At 49.9% G+C, this 16,881-nt stretch overlaps 1 protein-coding gene across 1 annotated transcript in view; it reads right to left on the bottom strand.

Annotated features, from left to right (window-relative positions):
- Positions 1-5,538: 5,538 nt before the first annotated feature.
- VAV2 (vav guanine nucleotide exchange factor 2) overlaps positions 5,539-16,881 on the bottom strand; it is a 235,029-nt gene continuing 223,686 nt past the window's right edge. Inside the window, exons 24-30 of the mRNA XM_007954298.2 lie at positions 16,527-16,579; positions 14,937-15,053; positions 14,377-14,464; positions 12,720-12,843; positions 11,733-11,819; positions 10,552-10,706; positions 5,539-5,586 (exon numbers count right to left, since the gene is read on the bottom strand). Of these exons, the coding sequence (XP_007952489.1) occupies positions 5,539-5,586; positions 10,552-10,706; positions 11,733-11,819; positions 12,720-12,843; positions 14,377-14,464; positions 14,937-15,053; positions 16,527-16,579 (672 nt within the window). The remainder of the gene's footprint in view (positions 5,587-10,551; positions 10,707-11,732; positions 11,820-12,719; positions 12,844-14,376; positions 14,465-14,936; positions 15,054-16,526; positions 16,580-16,881) is intronic.

Here is a 16,881-nt window from a genome sequence, read left to right as displayed (position 1 = left end):
ATTGAGTGTTTGTCTTTGAGATATTAAATTGCTTATACCTTTATTGGTATATTTACCAGGTTTAAATGATATTTTTTACCAAGATGAAACCAGTTTACCTATATTCCCTCTCATCTCAGCTGTCTTTCCTTATATTCTTTTTACATTAGTTATCTCCTTTTGGAGGAGCTCTTGTAGCATAGTGCATAAGGCACTTACTGCTAACCAGAAGGCTGGCAGTTCAAACCGACCAGCCACTCCTTGGAAGGAAGGTTGGGCAATCTATTTCTGTAGTGATACTGCCTTGGAAACCCAAGAAGGGGTTGCTATGAGTCGGGTCCGACTCCACGGCACATAACAACAATCTCCTTTTGGAGTCCCCAGAGGATGCAAATGGTTAAGTGCTTGGCTACTAACCAAAAGGTTGGTGGTTTGAGTCCACCAAGAGGTGCCTCAGAAGAAAAGTCTGGCAATCTACTTCTGAAAGATCAGAGCAACTGAAAACCCTCTGGAGCTCAGTTCTCCCGACACACATGGGGCGTCGTGAGTCACAACAGACTCAATGGCAATTAGTAATGGTGGACTTCCTTTTACAGGGTTTATAGTTGTATTATGTCCCCCACACCTGCTTAAGACTTGTCCCTACAGAGATACAGGTTCAACATGCACCCCAGTCCTTTCAGTGTAGATTTCCTGCTCATCTACTCAGAGTTTTCTCTGGTGGTCTTTTTAAGTGTTCAAGTGAGCGATAGTCCCCAAGGTTTCGCATACTTAGAGCTGTTGACATGCTGCACTGTCTATGCACAGATGTCCTCACCCACCATAAGCTCCATGTAGTCCATAGGTGTCATTCCATTGCCTTTCAAAGTCAGGTGTCACTGGGCAACACAATTTTTCTAAGAGACTTGGTCCTTTTGCCTGTGTCTAAAAGGTGATCCTTTATCTGTGAAATCCAGTGTGAACTATTCTGTGTTAATTTAACCTGGGGCAGAGTGCCCTTCATTCTTTTATTCCTGCCAAGTTTTTTTTTTTTTTTTTTTTTCCATGTTTAAATATTTGCTATGCTCCATTACTCTGCTTTTAATCTGTAGACTCCAATTATACATGTGCGTTGGTACTTTCTTTTCATGATGTGGGGGCTTTCTGAGGGGCCCAACCTGACAGGGGGTGCAGGTCCTCTGAAGACCTGTAAAAGGAGGGGTCACCCTCCCAAGCCTCACCTTGGGGACCCACCCACAGGCTGTCCTGGGGTTGGCTCCTCATCTCAGCTCTGGCTTGGATTCTCTCCTTTCTGGATTGAGGATTTCCCCCTTTCTCTTAAGTGCTCCTTGCATTACGATTTCCCCCTTTCTCTTAAGTGCTCCTTGCATTTCTTATATTTCATCTGGCGTTTCTATGTTTGTAGCAGAGGGGTAAGGAAAGAGAGGAGCCATCATGTTAGTCCAGGCCAACCTGTGGCCAGAAATTGGCTGGAACCTTGTCAGTGTTGTTCATCGCTGATTCTCTGGTACAGGATCGAAAACTATTGATTAGATAAATGAATTAATATAAGCATAGCATTTATATTCTTATGCAACTTAGTAAAGAAAGGTTCCTGGGTGACACCACTAGTTCACGCTCAGCTGCTAATTAAAAGACTGGTGGCTTGAACCCCCCAGCAGAGCTGTGGAAGGCCTGGTAATGTTTTCATAAAGATTACACCCAAGAAAACCTTACAGAACTGTTCTACTCTGTCACACACAGCCACTATGAGTCAGAACAGAATTGTTGGCAACAGGTTTTTTCAGTAAAAAAAAAGGACCCAAAGCAGCTAAGGGGGTCAAGTAGGAACTGTGTGAGTCCCACAGAAAATCTTAACACGTACAGCAGAAAGAGAGAAAGAAGGAAGGGGAAGGAGAAAGAAATTTTCTAGAGCTTGGGTGCCCGCCCCCAGGGCATCAGGGTCTGTCATGGCCCGATGCAGTTTGGCCTGTTTGCTGCCTGAGCAGGCTCTTGAATGGGCTGTGAGCATCCCAGCCTGCTAGGGTGTGGGCATTGAGCAGATGTCCTGGAGGTCTGTGCCCCATTTCTGTGTCCCCTGGTTCACCTGTGGTGCCAGGCAGTTCCTGTGGACACTATGAGCTGTCCTGCAAGCTGCATGGCTCCCTGAGGGCCTCTCCAACTGAGGTCTTTTCAGGGTGACTCAAGCTTGCTTGGCCATCAAGTTTCAGCCCCTTCCATTCTCCCACACAGGACGTGAGGATGCAGGGATGGCTCCTGCCTGAGAAATCCCCTCAGGCCCTTGACAGGGGAGAGAAGACAATGGGCAGTGGCAGGGCCAGGTTTTGAGTCTGGGTTAGAGAGGCCAGGGAGTAGTGCCAGATCCTCCCTCATGTGTAACAACCGTCATCTGAGTGCCAGTCAGGTAAAACCTCCCCACCACACACAAGCAAGATCAGCCCCCATGCTCCCTCATCTGAGGTATACTCAAATCAAACCAAACTCACTGCAATTGAGTTGATTCCAAGTCATAGCAAACACCATTGGGTTTCCAAGGCTGGAAATCTTTATGGAAGTAGATCAACCCATCGTCCCTCTGCAGGGCAGCTGGTGGGTTTGAACTGCTGACTTTCCGGTTAGTAGCCAAGTGCCTTATCCACTATGCCACCAGAGCTCCTCATCTGAGGTATGAGGTCTGGGAAATACAGAGTTTAAACTGGGCACATTTCCCAGCCTTGCTGAGGAAATGTAAGGGGAAATATGAGATGGGTCTCACCTGCAGGAATTCCAGCAGCCATCGTGGACCATGAGACAAGCGTGGGGTATAGGGAATGGGAAAGAGAGGAGCCTGGCCTCCTGACAGCACAGTGGGGCCCCAATCCCCCAGACTGCTGCCTCTGGACCGCTTTTTCTGTGAGAAAGAAATATACTTCTATCTTGTTATTTGATCTCTATCTTAGACCACAGAATTCAAGCTAATGGCAAGTGTACTATTTTTATGTCCAGAACATGTACAAGGAAATCAAGGTTCAGAAGATACCCAAGGGACAGCTGGGGTTGGGACTGGAATTCATCAGGATGGGAACCTCTAAGGGCCACTGGGAGGATTCCATGGGACGTCATGTCGGATGCCTGTGGCTCCATGCCAGTCAGAGGAATTGCTTGGTTAGTGGCTGTGGTCATTGTCTTCTCTAGACCTGTGGCCTCTGCTCAGGGCTAGGCCACCCCAAGGCCTCACATCTGACATAGACAGGAACACCATGTGGAAGACCCTGCTGAGATGGGGGCTATTCCTCCTAGGCAAAGGAATCCCCCCTTCTGCTCCTGCTCCTAGAGAAAGGCTGCCTCACCCTCCGCCCCCCCATGACATGAAAGGCCAACCACTCTAGCAGAAAAGAACAGAGGTTTATTTGCAGTAAAAACTGTGGTCTGATAAAACCCATTGGCAAATGTACAGTTTGTGTTCTGTTTAGGGTAGCCGCAGGCTGCGGGGACCCCCAATCCCTGAACCACATGCATCGGGCTCCTAAGTGTTCACAGCTAAGTCCCAGGCCCCAACCCTAAGCTACTCCAGGGCGCCCCTCCTCCTGCCGAAACCACTGCACCCCAGCTTTCCCCAGCCCTCCTCCCATCCTGGTCAGTGCAAAAACAAACCAAACCAAATACAAATTTTAAAGCAAACAAAAATTTCACAAAAAACGAGGGCTCTACATTTTTTTTTTTTCCTCAGTACCCTTCGTTATCATGATGACTTTTTGAGGAACTAAAATATACATAATTTTCTTGCTATTATAAAATCTTTTCCTATTGTTCACAGATATATAATGGGAGATTTGGCTGAAATCATTACAAACTTTTTCCCCTTAAAAAAACCAACGAGCCAAAAAAAACCCCAAAAAAGTTCCTGACAATAGTAAACACAAGTAGGCTAGTTTTTCCCTGTCCCTCCCCACTCCCAGCCAGGCCAGCTGAGCCAAAGGTGAGCCAAAAAGTGCTCGATGCACCCGACAGGCAAGGGTCCCGAGAATACTCCCTCCAAGGCCAATCTTCATGCCCCTCTTACCCTCTTGGCTCCAAATGTCTCCCTTACTTCTAGATCCCCCTACGTAAGCATCATCTGTCTGGTACCCCTGCCTCTTTTCATACCCAAGATGCTGGGTGTGTGACCCTAGGCTGGAGGTCAAAGGCTGAGCTCAGAAGGAACCCCCAGGCTACAGTGCAGTGCCCAGCACCTGCCCCAGCAGGAGCACGTCTCTCCAGCACCTAGCCCTGCCCAGCTCCTCCCCTTCACACAGGGCTCAGAGGCTGACTGGAGGGAGAGGGGGCCACCTGGGGCCCAGACTTCACAAGCAGCTTTGGCACAGAGCTCAGAGGGAGACAGTGTCACTAGGTCTCATGCAGTGTGAGGGCAGAGAAAACGGTCTGGCCAAGCCAAGAGGTCAAAGGTCAGGAGACGTCAGGAGCAGGAGGTAAGGCAGGAGAGGCACCCCTTACCCCAAGAGCACTTATTTTGGGCTGGCCATAGGCCTGGTTTACAGGTTTCAGGAGCCCTTTGGAGAAAGACCTGCCAAGAGCTGGAATAGACATCCCATGTAAAAGCTGGGAAGACCTTTAAGGACCATCGTGCAGGATCCAGGGAGTCCAGAGTGGGAGCGATCGAGGGTCTCCTTCTGGAGAGGAATGTGAGCAGCAGGGACCCAGTGAGGGGAAAACCCCTGTTTTCTTTCTGGCCCATTTTAGGGTTTTCAAAATATAGATCTGCCTGGCAGCAGGGTAGGGCAGATACATCCCCAGAGTTCAGGGAAGAGAGTATCAGGGCAAGGGGGAAACAGTACCATTGACTGGGCAGTAGAGTCAGCAATTTCATCGTTCCTAAGGCCCATACCCAAGGGAAGGGCCTACCCCATGGGGTTTCTACCTCATGGAGCTGAGGGCAGTAAGAATGTCAAGGGGGAAGTCCTGGAAGTTGGGGAGACTTCACAGAACCCCCCTGCAATGCTCTCTTCTTCTGCACCCAAGCACAGTTGGGCTGAGCAGGGGTCGCAGCAGAGAGCTGGCTCTAGACCCTCCTGCCTTTCAAGGACCAGAGCCTCACCCTGGCAGTCAGAGCAAGCAGCAGGCAACAGGTGGGCTAAATGACTGGGCTGAGCAGGAGGGGTGGGGCAGTCCTCCCTCCAGCCCCAGCCCTCCCTGGGATAGCTTCTGCTGCTTAAACCTAGGCTCCTGAACACCATCTCAGCAGGACGGGGTAAGTGATGCTCTCTGGCCTCAGCTGTCACCTAGGGTCTGCCCACAACACCTCAGGCACCCCTTCCTCAGTGCTCTGGGTGACGGCACCCTCACAAGGGCTAGCCTAGTTTCCTCTATGTACAAGTAGCATGCCCTATGCAGGTCACAAGGGCACACTGATGGTGGACCAATTCACGGTTAGGACAGTGAACACCCACCCCACCCCATGGGCTGCTGAATCCTGGAAGATTGGCGGGCACTTTTTCCTCTGAGTCATAGAGCTAGAGATCGACTTCAGAGCTGGAGCAACTCTTCCGAGAAAATCTGCAAGTCTTGTCTGAGTTCTTGCTGTCATTGGATGCCCTCTTCTTCTACATATGTTGAAGGAAACCAGCCAATCTGTAAGAGATGGCAGAACCGTTATGTGCATGTGTAGGGGCAAGCACAGATTTGTAGACATAAAGGACCCTTCAGAAGTCCAGTCCAATAGACTCAGCCCCTCAGACTTCCAGAGTCCTAAACCAGGCTCACCAAGTGGAGGTGCCCTGGTTAAAGTCCTTGCTTTATTCAAGGGGTGTGTGTGTCTGGTGGGGCCATGACTCAGGAATAAGGGAAACCCAGAAATATGCCAGCCTTGACCAGGTTAAGGTGATCTTCCCACCTTCCATTTACTAGTCAGAAGAAAATTAAATTCTCTATAGAGGAGAATAGGAGCTCTGGTGGCATAGTGCCTAAGGCAGTTGACTGCTAACCAGAAGGCTGGAGGTTCAAACCCACCAGCTACTCCTGGGAAGGAAGGTTGGGCAATCTACTTCCATAGTGATACCACCTCAGAAACCCAAGAAGGGGTCACTATGAGTTGGATTCAACTCGACAGCAGTGAGTTTGGTTTTTTAGACAGATAATAACAACATTAAAAGCCCATATAATTTTTTCCCCATTTTTCTTTTTTTCCTTTAATACACAAGATTGGCATTCAATCTGGACCAAATAACAAAAACTAAGAGAACATGCAGACAATAGAAACCAGCCCACAGGTAACACAGATACTGAAGTTATAATTTAAGGAATTTAAATAATTAATTTACATTCTCAAGAAAATTGACAAAAACGTAGACAATATCACCACAGAACTGCAATCAGAAATGAAAGAGAAATCCTAGAGCTGAAAAATACAATGACTGGCGTTGAGAATTCATTTGAAGTATTTTACAGCCGAGTAGACAATGTAGATGAGAAGGTGAATAAAGTGGAAGATAGGTCAATAGGAAGTAACTAGATGGAAAACCAGTGAAAAAACAGAAAACAGTGCAAATACTAGATGGGCCATAACAAAAAGGTCTAATCTAACATCTATGTAAATGGAACCCTCAAATGAGAAAAGAGAAAATGGAGCAGATACATTCTATGCTGGCTGAGAAATTTCTAAAACTGATGAAGGATAATCAAGCCACATAGTCAAAAATGACTACAAATCCAAAGAAGAATAAAGTCAAAGAAAACTGCACATTGGCACAATGTGGTAATGCTGGTGAAAGCTGATGGCAAAACCTGTAGCTCAGGAGAGAAGAATGGAGACACTTCCTTCCAAGAGCAACATGGAGATTGTCAACTAACTTTCCTAAGTAAATGATGGAAGCTGGAGGACAATGGAATGACATCAAAATGCTGAAATAAAATGTGTGCCAATCTAGAATTCTATACTCAGTGAACATAACCTTCAAAAATGAACTTAATATAATTCTCTGTGGAAAAGAACCAGGTCCACTTGGAGAACTAACTGATTCCTGGGGGAGAATACCTATATGGAGGAAGTAGAGAAACTTTTCCTTACATTAGAATGTCAATTAGTAACTATAGAAGAATTGATGGAGAGAGACTATCACTATTTGTCAACCATGATAGAAATAACTGAGCAGGCAAAATGCATCGATGGATACTAAAACTAGTAGGTGAAAGTTTTATGAGGAACAATACATTTACCTGATCTCAAAGTATTTTTCTGCAAATTACTTATTTATTTTAAAGTGGATTACTTAATTACTTTAAAGTGGATAAGCCTGGCAGATATCACCTTAACCAAGTGATCGGTTAATGTCACAAATAATGGGACAAACCAACATCATGCACCTTTTGATATTAAGCACTGAGAAAACAAAACCCTATTCTGATGTTTCTCTTAAAAATGTATAACCCCAAGCTAATCATGAGGAAACATCAAACAAACCTAAACTGTAAGACATTCTTCAAAAACTATTGGCCCATACTCTTCAGAAATGTTAAGGTCATGGAAGACAGAGAAGGTTGAGGAACTATTCCAGATTAGACAAGTGAATACCATTCAGGATGCTAGACTGGATCCAAGACCAGTGAAAAATAGTTACAGAAGGCATTATTGAGACAAATGGTGAAATCTGAAAATGGACTGTTATGGTGAAACGAGTTCCTTTGTATGGCCTTTTTCCTCGGTTCTTTAGAAAAACAGCTCGAGAGATTTTCCCCCTAAGCCCTAGTTTTCTACCCCAGAGGGTTTGTTACTTTTGTCCAGGTTGACTGACATCTCCTGGATAAACTGAAAAAATCTGTGACTTAATACTTTTTCTTCTGGTCCTGGACTGCAGCCTGCCCTGTGATTGGTACGTACCTCGAAGGAATTAGGCGATAGACTATGCACATTAAGTGACTAAAGACTATGCAAATGAATTACTATAGCCTACTATGCAAATTGTCATCTAAATGTCTAATTGCTTAAGTGTCTAAGTACTTAAGACATTACTCAAGTGTCTAATTAGGAGCTCTGGTAGCATAGTGCCTAAAGCACTTGACTGCTAACCAGAAGGCTGGTGGTTCAAACCCACCAGCCACTCCTAAGAAGGAAGGTTGGGCAATCTACTTCCGTAGTGATACTGCCTTGGAAACCCAAGGAGGGGTTGCTATGAGTCGGGTCCGACTCCATAGCACATAACAACACAACAAGTATCTAATTAAGGCCAACTGAGAGAGGATTCCACCACTTGTCTGTCAATTTGTCTACTGTGATGGTGTGTTGCTCTGTTGCTGTGTTGCTGTGAGGCTGGAGGCTATGCCACCGGTATTTCAAATACTAGCAGGGTCATCTATGGTGGACAGGTTTCAGTGGATCTTCCAGACTAAGAAAGGGGACATCTACTTCTCAAAGAATTGTGAAAACCTTATGAATACAGAGAACTGTTCAGTTTGTGGCCCTGGTGGGAGTGCCATGCCTTGAAATTGACAAAGAGTTTGTGTATATATGCAGCCAACCCCACAGGGGTTTTCCAGAACGGAAGCAGGAACATACAGACAGGAGAAAAGACAACAAAGAAGACAGAAAAAGCAGAAAGGAAGGAGGCAAAAGAACTTCCCAAAAGAGCTGTAACACGGGTCAAGGATTATAACACTGAAGACAGTGAGAGGCTTGGAAGGGGCCCAGCAGCAGAGCTGGTGGTGACAGATGGAAGGGAGCCTGTGGCAGTCAGTAGTGACAGACGGCAGGGGCAAGAGAAACCTACTAATGTAAAGTAGTCTCTAAGAAGTCTAAGGTAACACTTAAATAACAGTAAAAGAGTGCAAAACTAACAAACCAGTCAAGAGGAGAAATGAAATAGTAAAAAACATCTATTAATCCAAAAGTAGCCAAGAAGAGAGAAAAAAGGAAGGATGGCTGTGACAAATAGAAAATAGTAAGATGGTGGGTACAAACCTCAATATCCTGGGGATTACATTAAATGTAAAAGGACTACATATATCTCTTAAAAGGCCAAGATTGTCAGATCAGACTAGTTTTTTTAAAAATTCCCTTGTTTATAGAGTCAGAACCAAACCAAACCAAACCCACTGCCATTGAGTCAGCTCTGACTAATAGCAATCCTAAAAGACAGAGTAGAACTGACCCATAGGGTTTCAGAGGCTGAAATCTTTACAGAAGCAGACTGCCTCATGTTTCTCCCATAGAGTGGCTGGTGGGTTCGAACCGCTGACCTTTTTGGTTAGCAGCTGAATGCCTTAACCACCACACCAGCAGAGTCAGAAAGTAAAAAGTAATTCATGCCATGCAAACACAGAACTGGTATTCTATTAACTGATAAAGTAGACTCTCCTATGGGACTCCCGAGGGTAGTTCTGCTCTGAGCTATATGGTCACTATGAGTTGGAATCAACTTGATGGCACACAACAACACGGAAAGAAGTATTGTCAGAGGTGAAGTGACATTTGGTGATGATAAAGGGTCAGCTCAACCTGAATACCTCATCATGCTCCAAACCAGTGCTGCTGAAAGCTGACTACCCAAATCACCTGGGAAACCGGCTGGACTCAGGAGACCTGGTGCAGCCCAGGTGTGTGCTTATTAAACTACAGCCCCAGGTGCTTCCAATGGTAGTAATCTTTGAGATTACAGCCAGGTCAGCTGCCTAGGATGCAGTGGTTTCACACTTCTGCAGGGCTGTTGGCTGGAAAACAGATCAGATTTGAGGGCCCTCCAAGGCACAGCCTTCATGTTAGGTGGAGGCAGACTGGCACTTGCCACCTAGTAATGAAATGGTCAGAAAGGAACTGTAGCTGAGTGGCACCCTGCAGCCCCCAGGGAAGCTGGGCTTGGCCTATGCCTGCTTCTCACCACAGTGTGGGTTTATTTCCTTATCGGCAGCCACAGAGCTCTGGGACTCTGCTGAGTAGATGCCAAAAGACCTGGTCAGAGTCAGGCAGTCCAGGGTTGGTTCTGGGATAAGGGGGCCGCAATGCTCGGCAGAATCTCAGGGTGGACAACGAAGAGTCATTGGACCCTCCTGGAGCTTGGGAAGGGTGTGTAAGGTATGAGTGGCTAGGACCAAAATGCACCCTCCACCCACATCACTAAGGTGTAAATCAGGTCTTGGAAAAAGGCAGAGGAGCTGAGCAAGAACACTTGGTCCACCTTTGGGCCTGCTTCCTCCCTCCTGCAAGCAGGGCCTGGACTCCTGCAAGTGGTCTGAAAACGGCACACTACGCTTGGTTCCCTGCAGGGACCATGAAGGTGGTATGGAACAGGACAGGGCCTAGTATTAGGATTGGTTTCAGATCTCACGGTGCAGCTGCTTCATAACTACTGGCTAGACCTCTGCAGCCTCAGTTTCCCTGGTATGCACTGGGATAATGGCACCAGGGTTCTGGGCTGCTGGGCACATGCAGGGTGAGCTTGATAGAAGGGTACCTGACACAGTGCCTGGGGCACAGCACTGGCTGTTTGTGAACCTGCCTAAGCCCAAAGGTGCCTGAGGCCAAGAGGCCACCACCCTGAGCCCACAGCAAGGCTGGGCCCTGTGCACGGTCCTTGCAAGGAGCCTGGAGGCTGGCTGGCCACTCACCCGCCCATTGGCCTCGCCTTTCCACCAGCCCTGGTCCCCGCCGATGCGGCTGTAGATCTTTACCACGTCGCCTTCTCGCAGTGAGAGCTCCCGCATGTCCCGGGCAGCAAAGTTGTACCTGGCCACGGCTGTGCCGATGACCCGGGGCGTGAACACTGTGGGGTGACAGGGTGGTGTCACACAACTGCTAGGGGGCTGAGGGCCAAGCTGGTCCTCTCCTGGTACCTGATGCTGTACCTGGAGGAAGGAGGCAGAGCTGGGGTCCAAGCGTGAAGACAGGCTTGGATCCAAGGGTGCCTGCTCCTCTGCAGCAACCCCCTCTGGGCACAGGGCATCCTTGAGCTCCCACCCTCATTGAAAGGGCATGGGCAATACCTCCCTCCAGCACTGGGCCGCTACAGGGGCCTGGGGAGTACAGGTAGGGAGAAAAGCAAACAGCAGGGCTCTGATCATCACAGCTCCCATTGGGCCCTGGGTGGCCCTCTATCTCTGGGTACTGGGGTACAGGGTCGAATGAAGTACCCCAGCCCAGCCCCTGCATCCTTCTACTAAGGCACGTGGACTCAGACCTGGGGCTCTGGCTCCTGATTTCTCCAATTCCAGAGCCCCAAACCAAACTGGAATCCCAGCTGGAGCCAGCTTGGCCCAGGACCAAGAAGTCCTGGTAGGCAGGGGACAATGACTTTGACAAGGGGAACACACACTGGTGCTGGTGATGCCATTGGTTTTAGACAGGTGTGGGGGCTGGGGGGATAGTTTGGCTCTGGCAGCAGAGGCCCAGTCCCTCACACCCATGTCCCTCGCCACCTCCACCCTGGCTCTGTCCTGGCCGCCCACCTGTTGAAGTGGCTGGCCGTCCCCAGTTCTCAGCTACCAGAGGCAAAGCTCCCAAGGAGTGACAAGGAATAGACAAGGCTGGGGCAGTGGGCGTCAGGTGGGTGCCTCCCAGAGGGGTCATGGGGAGACAGCGCGGAGCCCAGATGCATCCCCAGGTACCAGTAGCAGCCCCGTCCTGTCTCCCGAGCCCTTTCCTCCCACCTCCTGCTCCCCATGCCACCACCCTAGTCCCCCCAAGGTGGGCTCTGTGGGCAGCTGGAGATGCTTCTGGGCAGGGCTGTGGGCAGCTGTGGCCAGCTTGGCTGGAGCTGGTGTGTCCCCCCAACGCCGAGCAGCAGTGGTACCTGACCAGAAGGGAGCGGAGGAGCCCTGAGAAGCAAAGCTGAGGCCCTGAGGACTGAGAAAAGAAAAGTTGTAGGAAGCACAGGAAGCTGCAAAGAGGTGAGAGAGAGCATGAAAGGGGGCCGGAGAAGCATCCGCTGCACTCAGCATATGCGACAGGCCGCGGGGCAGGCAGGGGGCTGCGGGAAAGCAGGGGCCTGGGTCCCACCGGTAGTCACCCCTCTCTGCAGGCTTTCCTTGGGAGTCAGTGGACTAGCTGCCCCACCAGTGAGCTTGTATTCAAGGGGACAATGTGGGCCAAGAGCCCAGCCCCCACCAGGCCCCCAGGACGTGCTGGCTACTGGCCAGTCTCCCTCTCTGCCTGCCTCTACCAAGGTGGGACCAGGGTCCTGCAGTCCCTGTGGGCTGGGGGATGCAAGAGGCTTAGCGGACAGCCCTGGGCCGGAAAACAGGTGCTCTGGGTTCACCCTGCCCTAATCCCAGGTAGCCTGGGACAGGTCACTTTCCTGTCCTGGGTCTTGGCTGAACCTCTGTAAGCATAGGTACACTATCACAGCCTAGCTCCCTCAGAGTGGGATCCCCGGGACCCTGCCCTGCTCTCCTCCCCAGTGGCTATTCTCAGCATTGGGGTCTCTGTGCACCACTCCTCACAGACCTCTAGGCCAGAGGGCCAAGGGTGGAGCAGAGCTCAGAGCAGGCTCTTGGGGGTTGGGCTGGATCCTATATACCCACTTACCAAGGGGCTGTGTGACCCAAGCCCAGCCTCCCATCTGTCACACAGGGACCCAGGCACAGGAGGGTAAAACCGGTTGGCACTGTGATGAGCTGGCAGGGGTGCCTGTCCACAACCCTGGGAGTAGGAGTCAGGGAGGGCCCTGGTCTAGGTCCACATGGCCCCTGGAGGGTTCTAGGAGTGCTGATGGGCAGGGAGGGGAACTGGCTAAGCAGACACCCAGAGAAGCTAGAGTGTTGGTGGGTGCTGGTATTACCTGGGGACCGGCTGGAGGCCCTGGAGGCTGTACGCTCCCGTGACTTGTAGGGGTACTTGAGCGTGGTGTCCAGCTGCTTGAAGCTCTCCTTGAGTGAGTGGCACTGGTAATACTCCACCAGCTCCTGCAGGGGGCATGTGCTCACTGCTTTCTGCATCCTCCTGTATGGCACCTGGCCCTCTAGCTCCTTGGGTTCACCTGCGGCCCCCCTACCCAGGCCACAGTGAATGGCCACCATGGTGAAGGCTTCTAAGGCCTTCTCTGGAGGTATCAATCAGCCAAGAACAAAGAAGGCCAAGATGGGTGCCCGTGGAGGCTGGGCCAGTACTGTTTATCCCAGAAAAACACGAGACTACCCAAGTGGCACACTGCTATAAATGATGGTACATCCCAACAGGGTCCCAGCCATGGAGGGGAAAGAACTCTATTACATAAGTAACACTAAGGACAGTGTGGCCAGCATCTTTGTTATCAAAATGTAGACACAAACCACTCCTCAGCTACACAGGGACTCACTGGGGGTTAACCCTGCGCATTTCAGGGGGTGATGGGGACTTTGGATGACTTGATTTACTCAGTGCTTTTCTATGGCCACTAGACCTACATTCAGATGTTCTCAATATGCAAGCAGACCTTGGAGACATGGCTGGGTCGGTTCCGACCTCTGTGACAAAGCGAAGATCGCAGTCAAGCGAGTCAGGAGTTTTTTGCTTCCCAGATCATATAAAAGTCACGTTTATACTCTACTGTAGTCTACGGAGTGTGCAATAGCATGATGAAAACATTTGAAATAGTGTGAGAATGACACAGAGACAAGAAGTGAGCACATGCTGTTGGAAAAAATAGCACCAACAGACTTGCTCAATGCAGGATTGCCACAAACCTTCCATGTGTAAAAATCACAGTATCTGCAAAGCACGATCAAATGACATGCAATAAAAACAAGGTGTGCCTGTGTATAACTTTTGTAATTGAGAAGAGATGATTTTGAGGTCATTTTTAAAGAACTATGGCTTTAATTGGAGTCCCTGGGTGGCACAAACAGTTCAGCACTCAACTACTAGCCAGAAAGTCGGTGGTTCAAATCCACCCTCAGAAGACAGGCCTGGGGCTCTGCTTCTGGACGGTCACAGCCTCAGGAGCCCTATGGAGCAGTGCTATCTGCACACATAGTGCCACCATGACTTGGAACCATGAACCAGCAACAACAAACAATGATGGTGCCTTTAACTTCCTTCTGACTGGGACAATGGAGGGAGGTGTTAGAAGCCATGTGTGAGGTGGGGGCTACACGGCTTCCAGTTCTGGCAGGAGGCTCAGCGTGAAGGGCTGCTGGGATGTTTGGCAACCAGGGTGAACTAGGCACCCCACACTCACTGTCCACAGTGTCGGCCTCAAGGTCAATGACAGGCTTTGGAGGACTGAAGTCAGGGCTCTGGGGTTATGATTTGGCCTGGACTGTCCAAGGTGTCTCACAAACCCATTTCCCTAAATATCTGCCACTCTGGGAAGAATCCTTCCTCATCAGCAAGTCCAGCCCCAGCCCCAGGGACAGGTCATCATGGTCAAGCCCTGGACCACAAGAACTGGCCAGCAGGGATGGTGAAGGAGCCATGTTCCCAGTGTGGTCCCTGCAGAGAGCCCAGGAATCACCTACCAAGAGGCTTTCAAACTTCTTTGCTTCTGTGATGTGGATCCAGTTGTCCTTCTCCACCACCTTGATATGCTTCACCTCATCATTGAACCTGAGCCAAGTGCATGTGGTCACTGTGTGGGCAGTCACTACGCTGGCAGCCAGCACCCCTTCCCCCCACTCCAGACTCCAGGCTGATGGCAAGGTAGTTGGAGCAGTGAGCCTCTCCCTTCGTCCACCTCCAGATCCATGGTGGCCCTGTGCAGCTCTCTCCACCTTCTGGCTGCTCTGCTCTTGGCTCATTTCCCTCAGCCGAGCCACTTCCCTGCCATGGTCCTGCATGACCCTCATACCCCAAAGCCCCATACCTCTTCCCCTTAGCTCCTCCCACTGTTCTACATCTGGACATGCCAGCCCTGTGTTCACCAACCAATATCTGGTCCTTATTGCCAGGGCCCCTTCTCCTCCCATGTGTCCTGTTTTGGACAATAAATTATAAGTCCAGACCTTGGGGGTATGGTGGGTCCCATGGTTCATGGTCTTACTGGGGAGGAGGCCCCTTTGACCCCCAAGCTGCCACGTACTTGATGCTGATTGCGAAGCGCTCGGCCTCGGCGGGCCGCTCTCGGACCAGGTAGGTGCCACTAGCATGGGCCTTGAGCAGATTGTCTGTCTGTTGCCTCTCCATGTTGCCAGCAAACCTACAGCGAGAGTCGTTAGGGGCTGGGAGGAATGGTGTGGCAACTGTGATGTCACCAAAAGCCAACTGGGCTCCTATTATATGCCAGGCAGCATGCTAAGGCACCTTGTAACTCACTGGGGCTTTGCTCTCCATATGAGCCAATTGGGAAGCGGAGGCAAAGTCCCTATGAGGATGGGCATGAGGGAAGCAGATCCAATGGAACTCAGATGGCAGCACCCAAAGGCCCTGGCACCCAGTGGTCACTTAAGGGGCAGTGACAACAGACACTGGCCATTTAGGGTTGCCTTCTGCTTCTAGAACTCTAGGATCTGCAAGAGTTACTCAGTGTCACATCAGCAGGTCCAATTTCCTTTCTAAAACAGATTTTTCACTATTTTAAAAGCAGTAATAATATAACTCATCTCTCTGATCCAATTCCACTACCACCAAGCTGATACTTTAGGACAGAGTAGAACAACTGCCCTGTAAGGTTTTCAAGGCTGCAAATCTTCACGGAAGCAGACTGCCTCATCTTTCTCCTACAGAGCAGCTGGTGGGTTTCAACTGTCAACCTTTTGATTAACAGCTGAGTGCTTTAGCCACTATACTAGAGCTCCTTAACCAGTGCCTAGGAGGTACAATGGTTAATGTACTTAACTGCTAACCAGAAGGATGGGGTTCAAGTCCACCAAGAAGTGCTTTGGAAGAAAGCCTTGGTGATCTACTTCTAAAAAGAATCAGCTGCTGAAAACCCTGTGGAGCACAGTTCTGCACTAACACACACAAGGGCGCCAGGTGGCAGAGTCGACTTGATGCCAACTGGTTTTTATATATTCCGTATGTTGGAGCTCAGTGTTTCAGTCTTCATAAAAAGGAGTTTCATGGTGGAACCATGACTGCGGCCCCTAGCTGCCTGTCAGGTCTGGAACTGAACCCACACCTGTGGCTTCCAGCCAAACAAAAGACAGGCATAGGAGTTGAACATTTACCTGAGGTAGATACACTCCTTGGAGAGAACAATCATGAGAGAAAGAAGAGCTATTTATGCACAGGGAGATAGCTCAGAGGGCAGGAGTACATGGAGGGATGGACACAGGGAAGAGGTGACTATTGGGAGGAAGTGGGAGGGGAGCTGTTGCATTGTGGTGAATTGTGATCAATGTCATGAGACAAAGTGTATGTGAACTGCTGTATGGAAAGTGAATTTGCTCTGTAAATTTTCACTCAAATCACAATTCAAAAAAAAAGGAGTTTCATTCCCTCAAGTATCTGAACCCACTGATCTGTTGCAGAGATAGGAAACAGCTGCCTGGGGAAGGAGGACGATCCCCTGGGCTCTGCCCACAGAGCAGCGGGAAAGGACAGGGCTGGGAGCAGAGGGGGGACACATCCATACTCCCAGATGAGGGCCCTGGGCCTGTCCCCCTTGCTATGAGACCATGTCCCCCACAAACAAGGGCCTCCCACACACCCACGTCTGCAATCTGCTCACCAGGGGTATGCAGTGTAGTCAATCTCCCGGGACGGCGGCCGGCTGATGGGTGGCTGGCAGGAGAAAACAAGCATATCAATGTCCCGCAAGGGGCCATCTGCAGGGGTGCTTGTCACTGATCACTGACCCTTGGGTCAGCACTGGCTGCACAGGAGCAGGGCCATCTGTCCACTTAGCCCAGCTCCACTGGACCGTGAGGTCCTGAGGGCAATGGTCAGGAACTGCCCACCTGACAGCCACTGGGGTACCTGCAGAGCAGGTGGTCAGTGTGTTTGGGTGAGGGAGTGAATGGGGGGCAGCAAACCAATAAACAGGGTACTCATCTGTCTGGCAGGGACTATCAGAAGGCTGCAGG

This window comes from Orycteropus afer, unplaced genomic scaffold (genome assembly GCF_000298275.1).
Source record: "Orycteropus afer afer isolate SDZICR_OR568_19922 unplaced genomic scaffold, OryAfe1.0 scaffold00456, whole genome shotgun sequence".
NCBI classification, from domain to species: Eukaryota; Metazoa; Chordata; class Mammalia; order Tubulidentata; family Orycteropodidae; genus Orycteropus; species Orycteropus afer.
The sequence above is the reverse complement of the archived record's forward strand: the minus strand, read 5'-3'. Positions and strand labels throughout refer to the sequence as shown.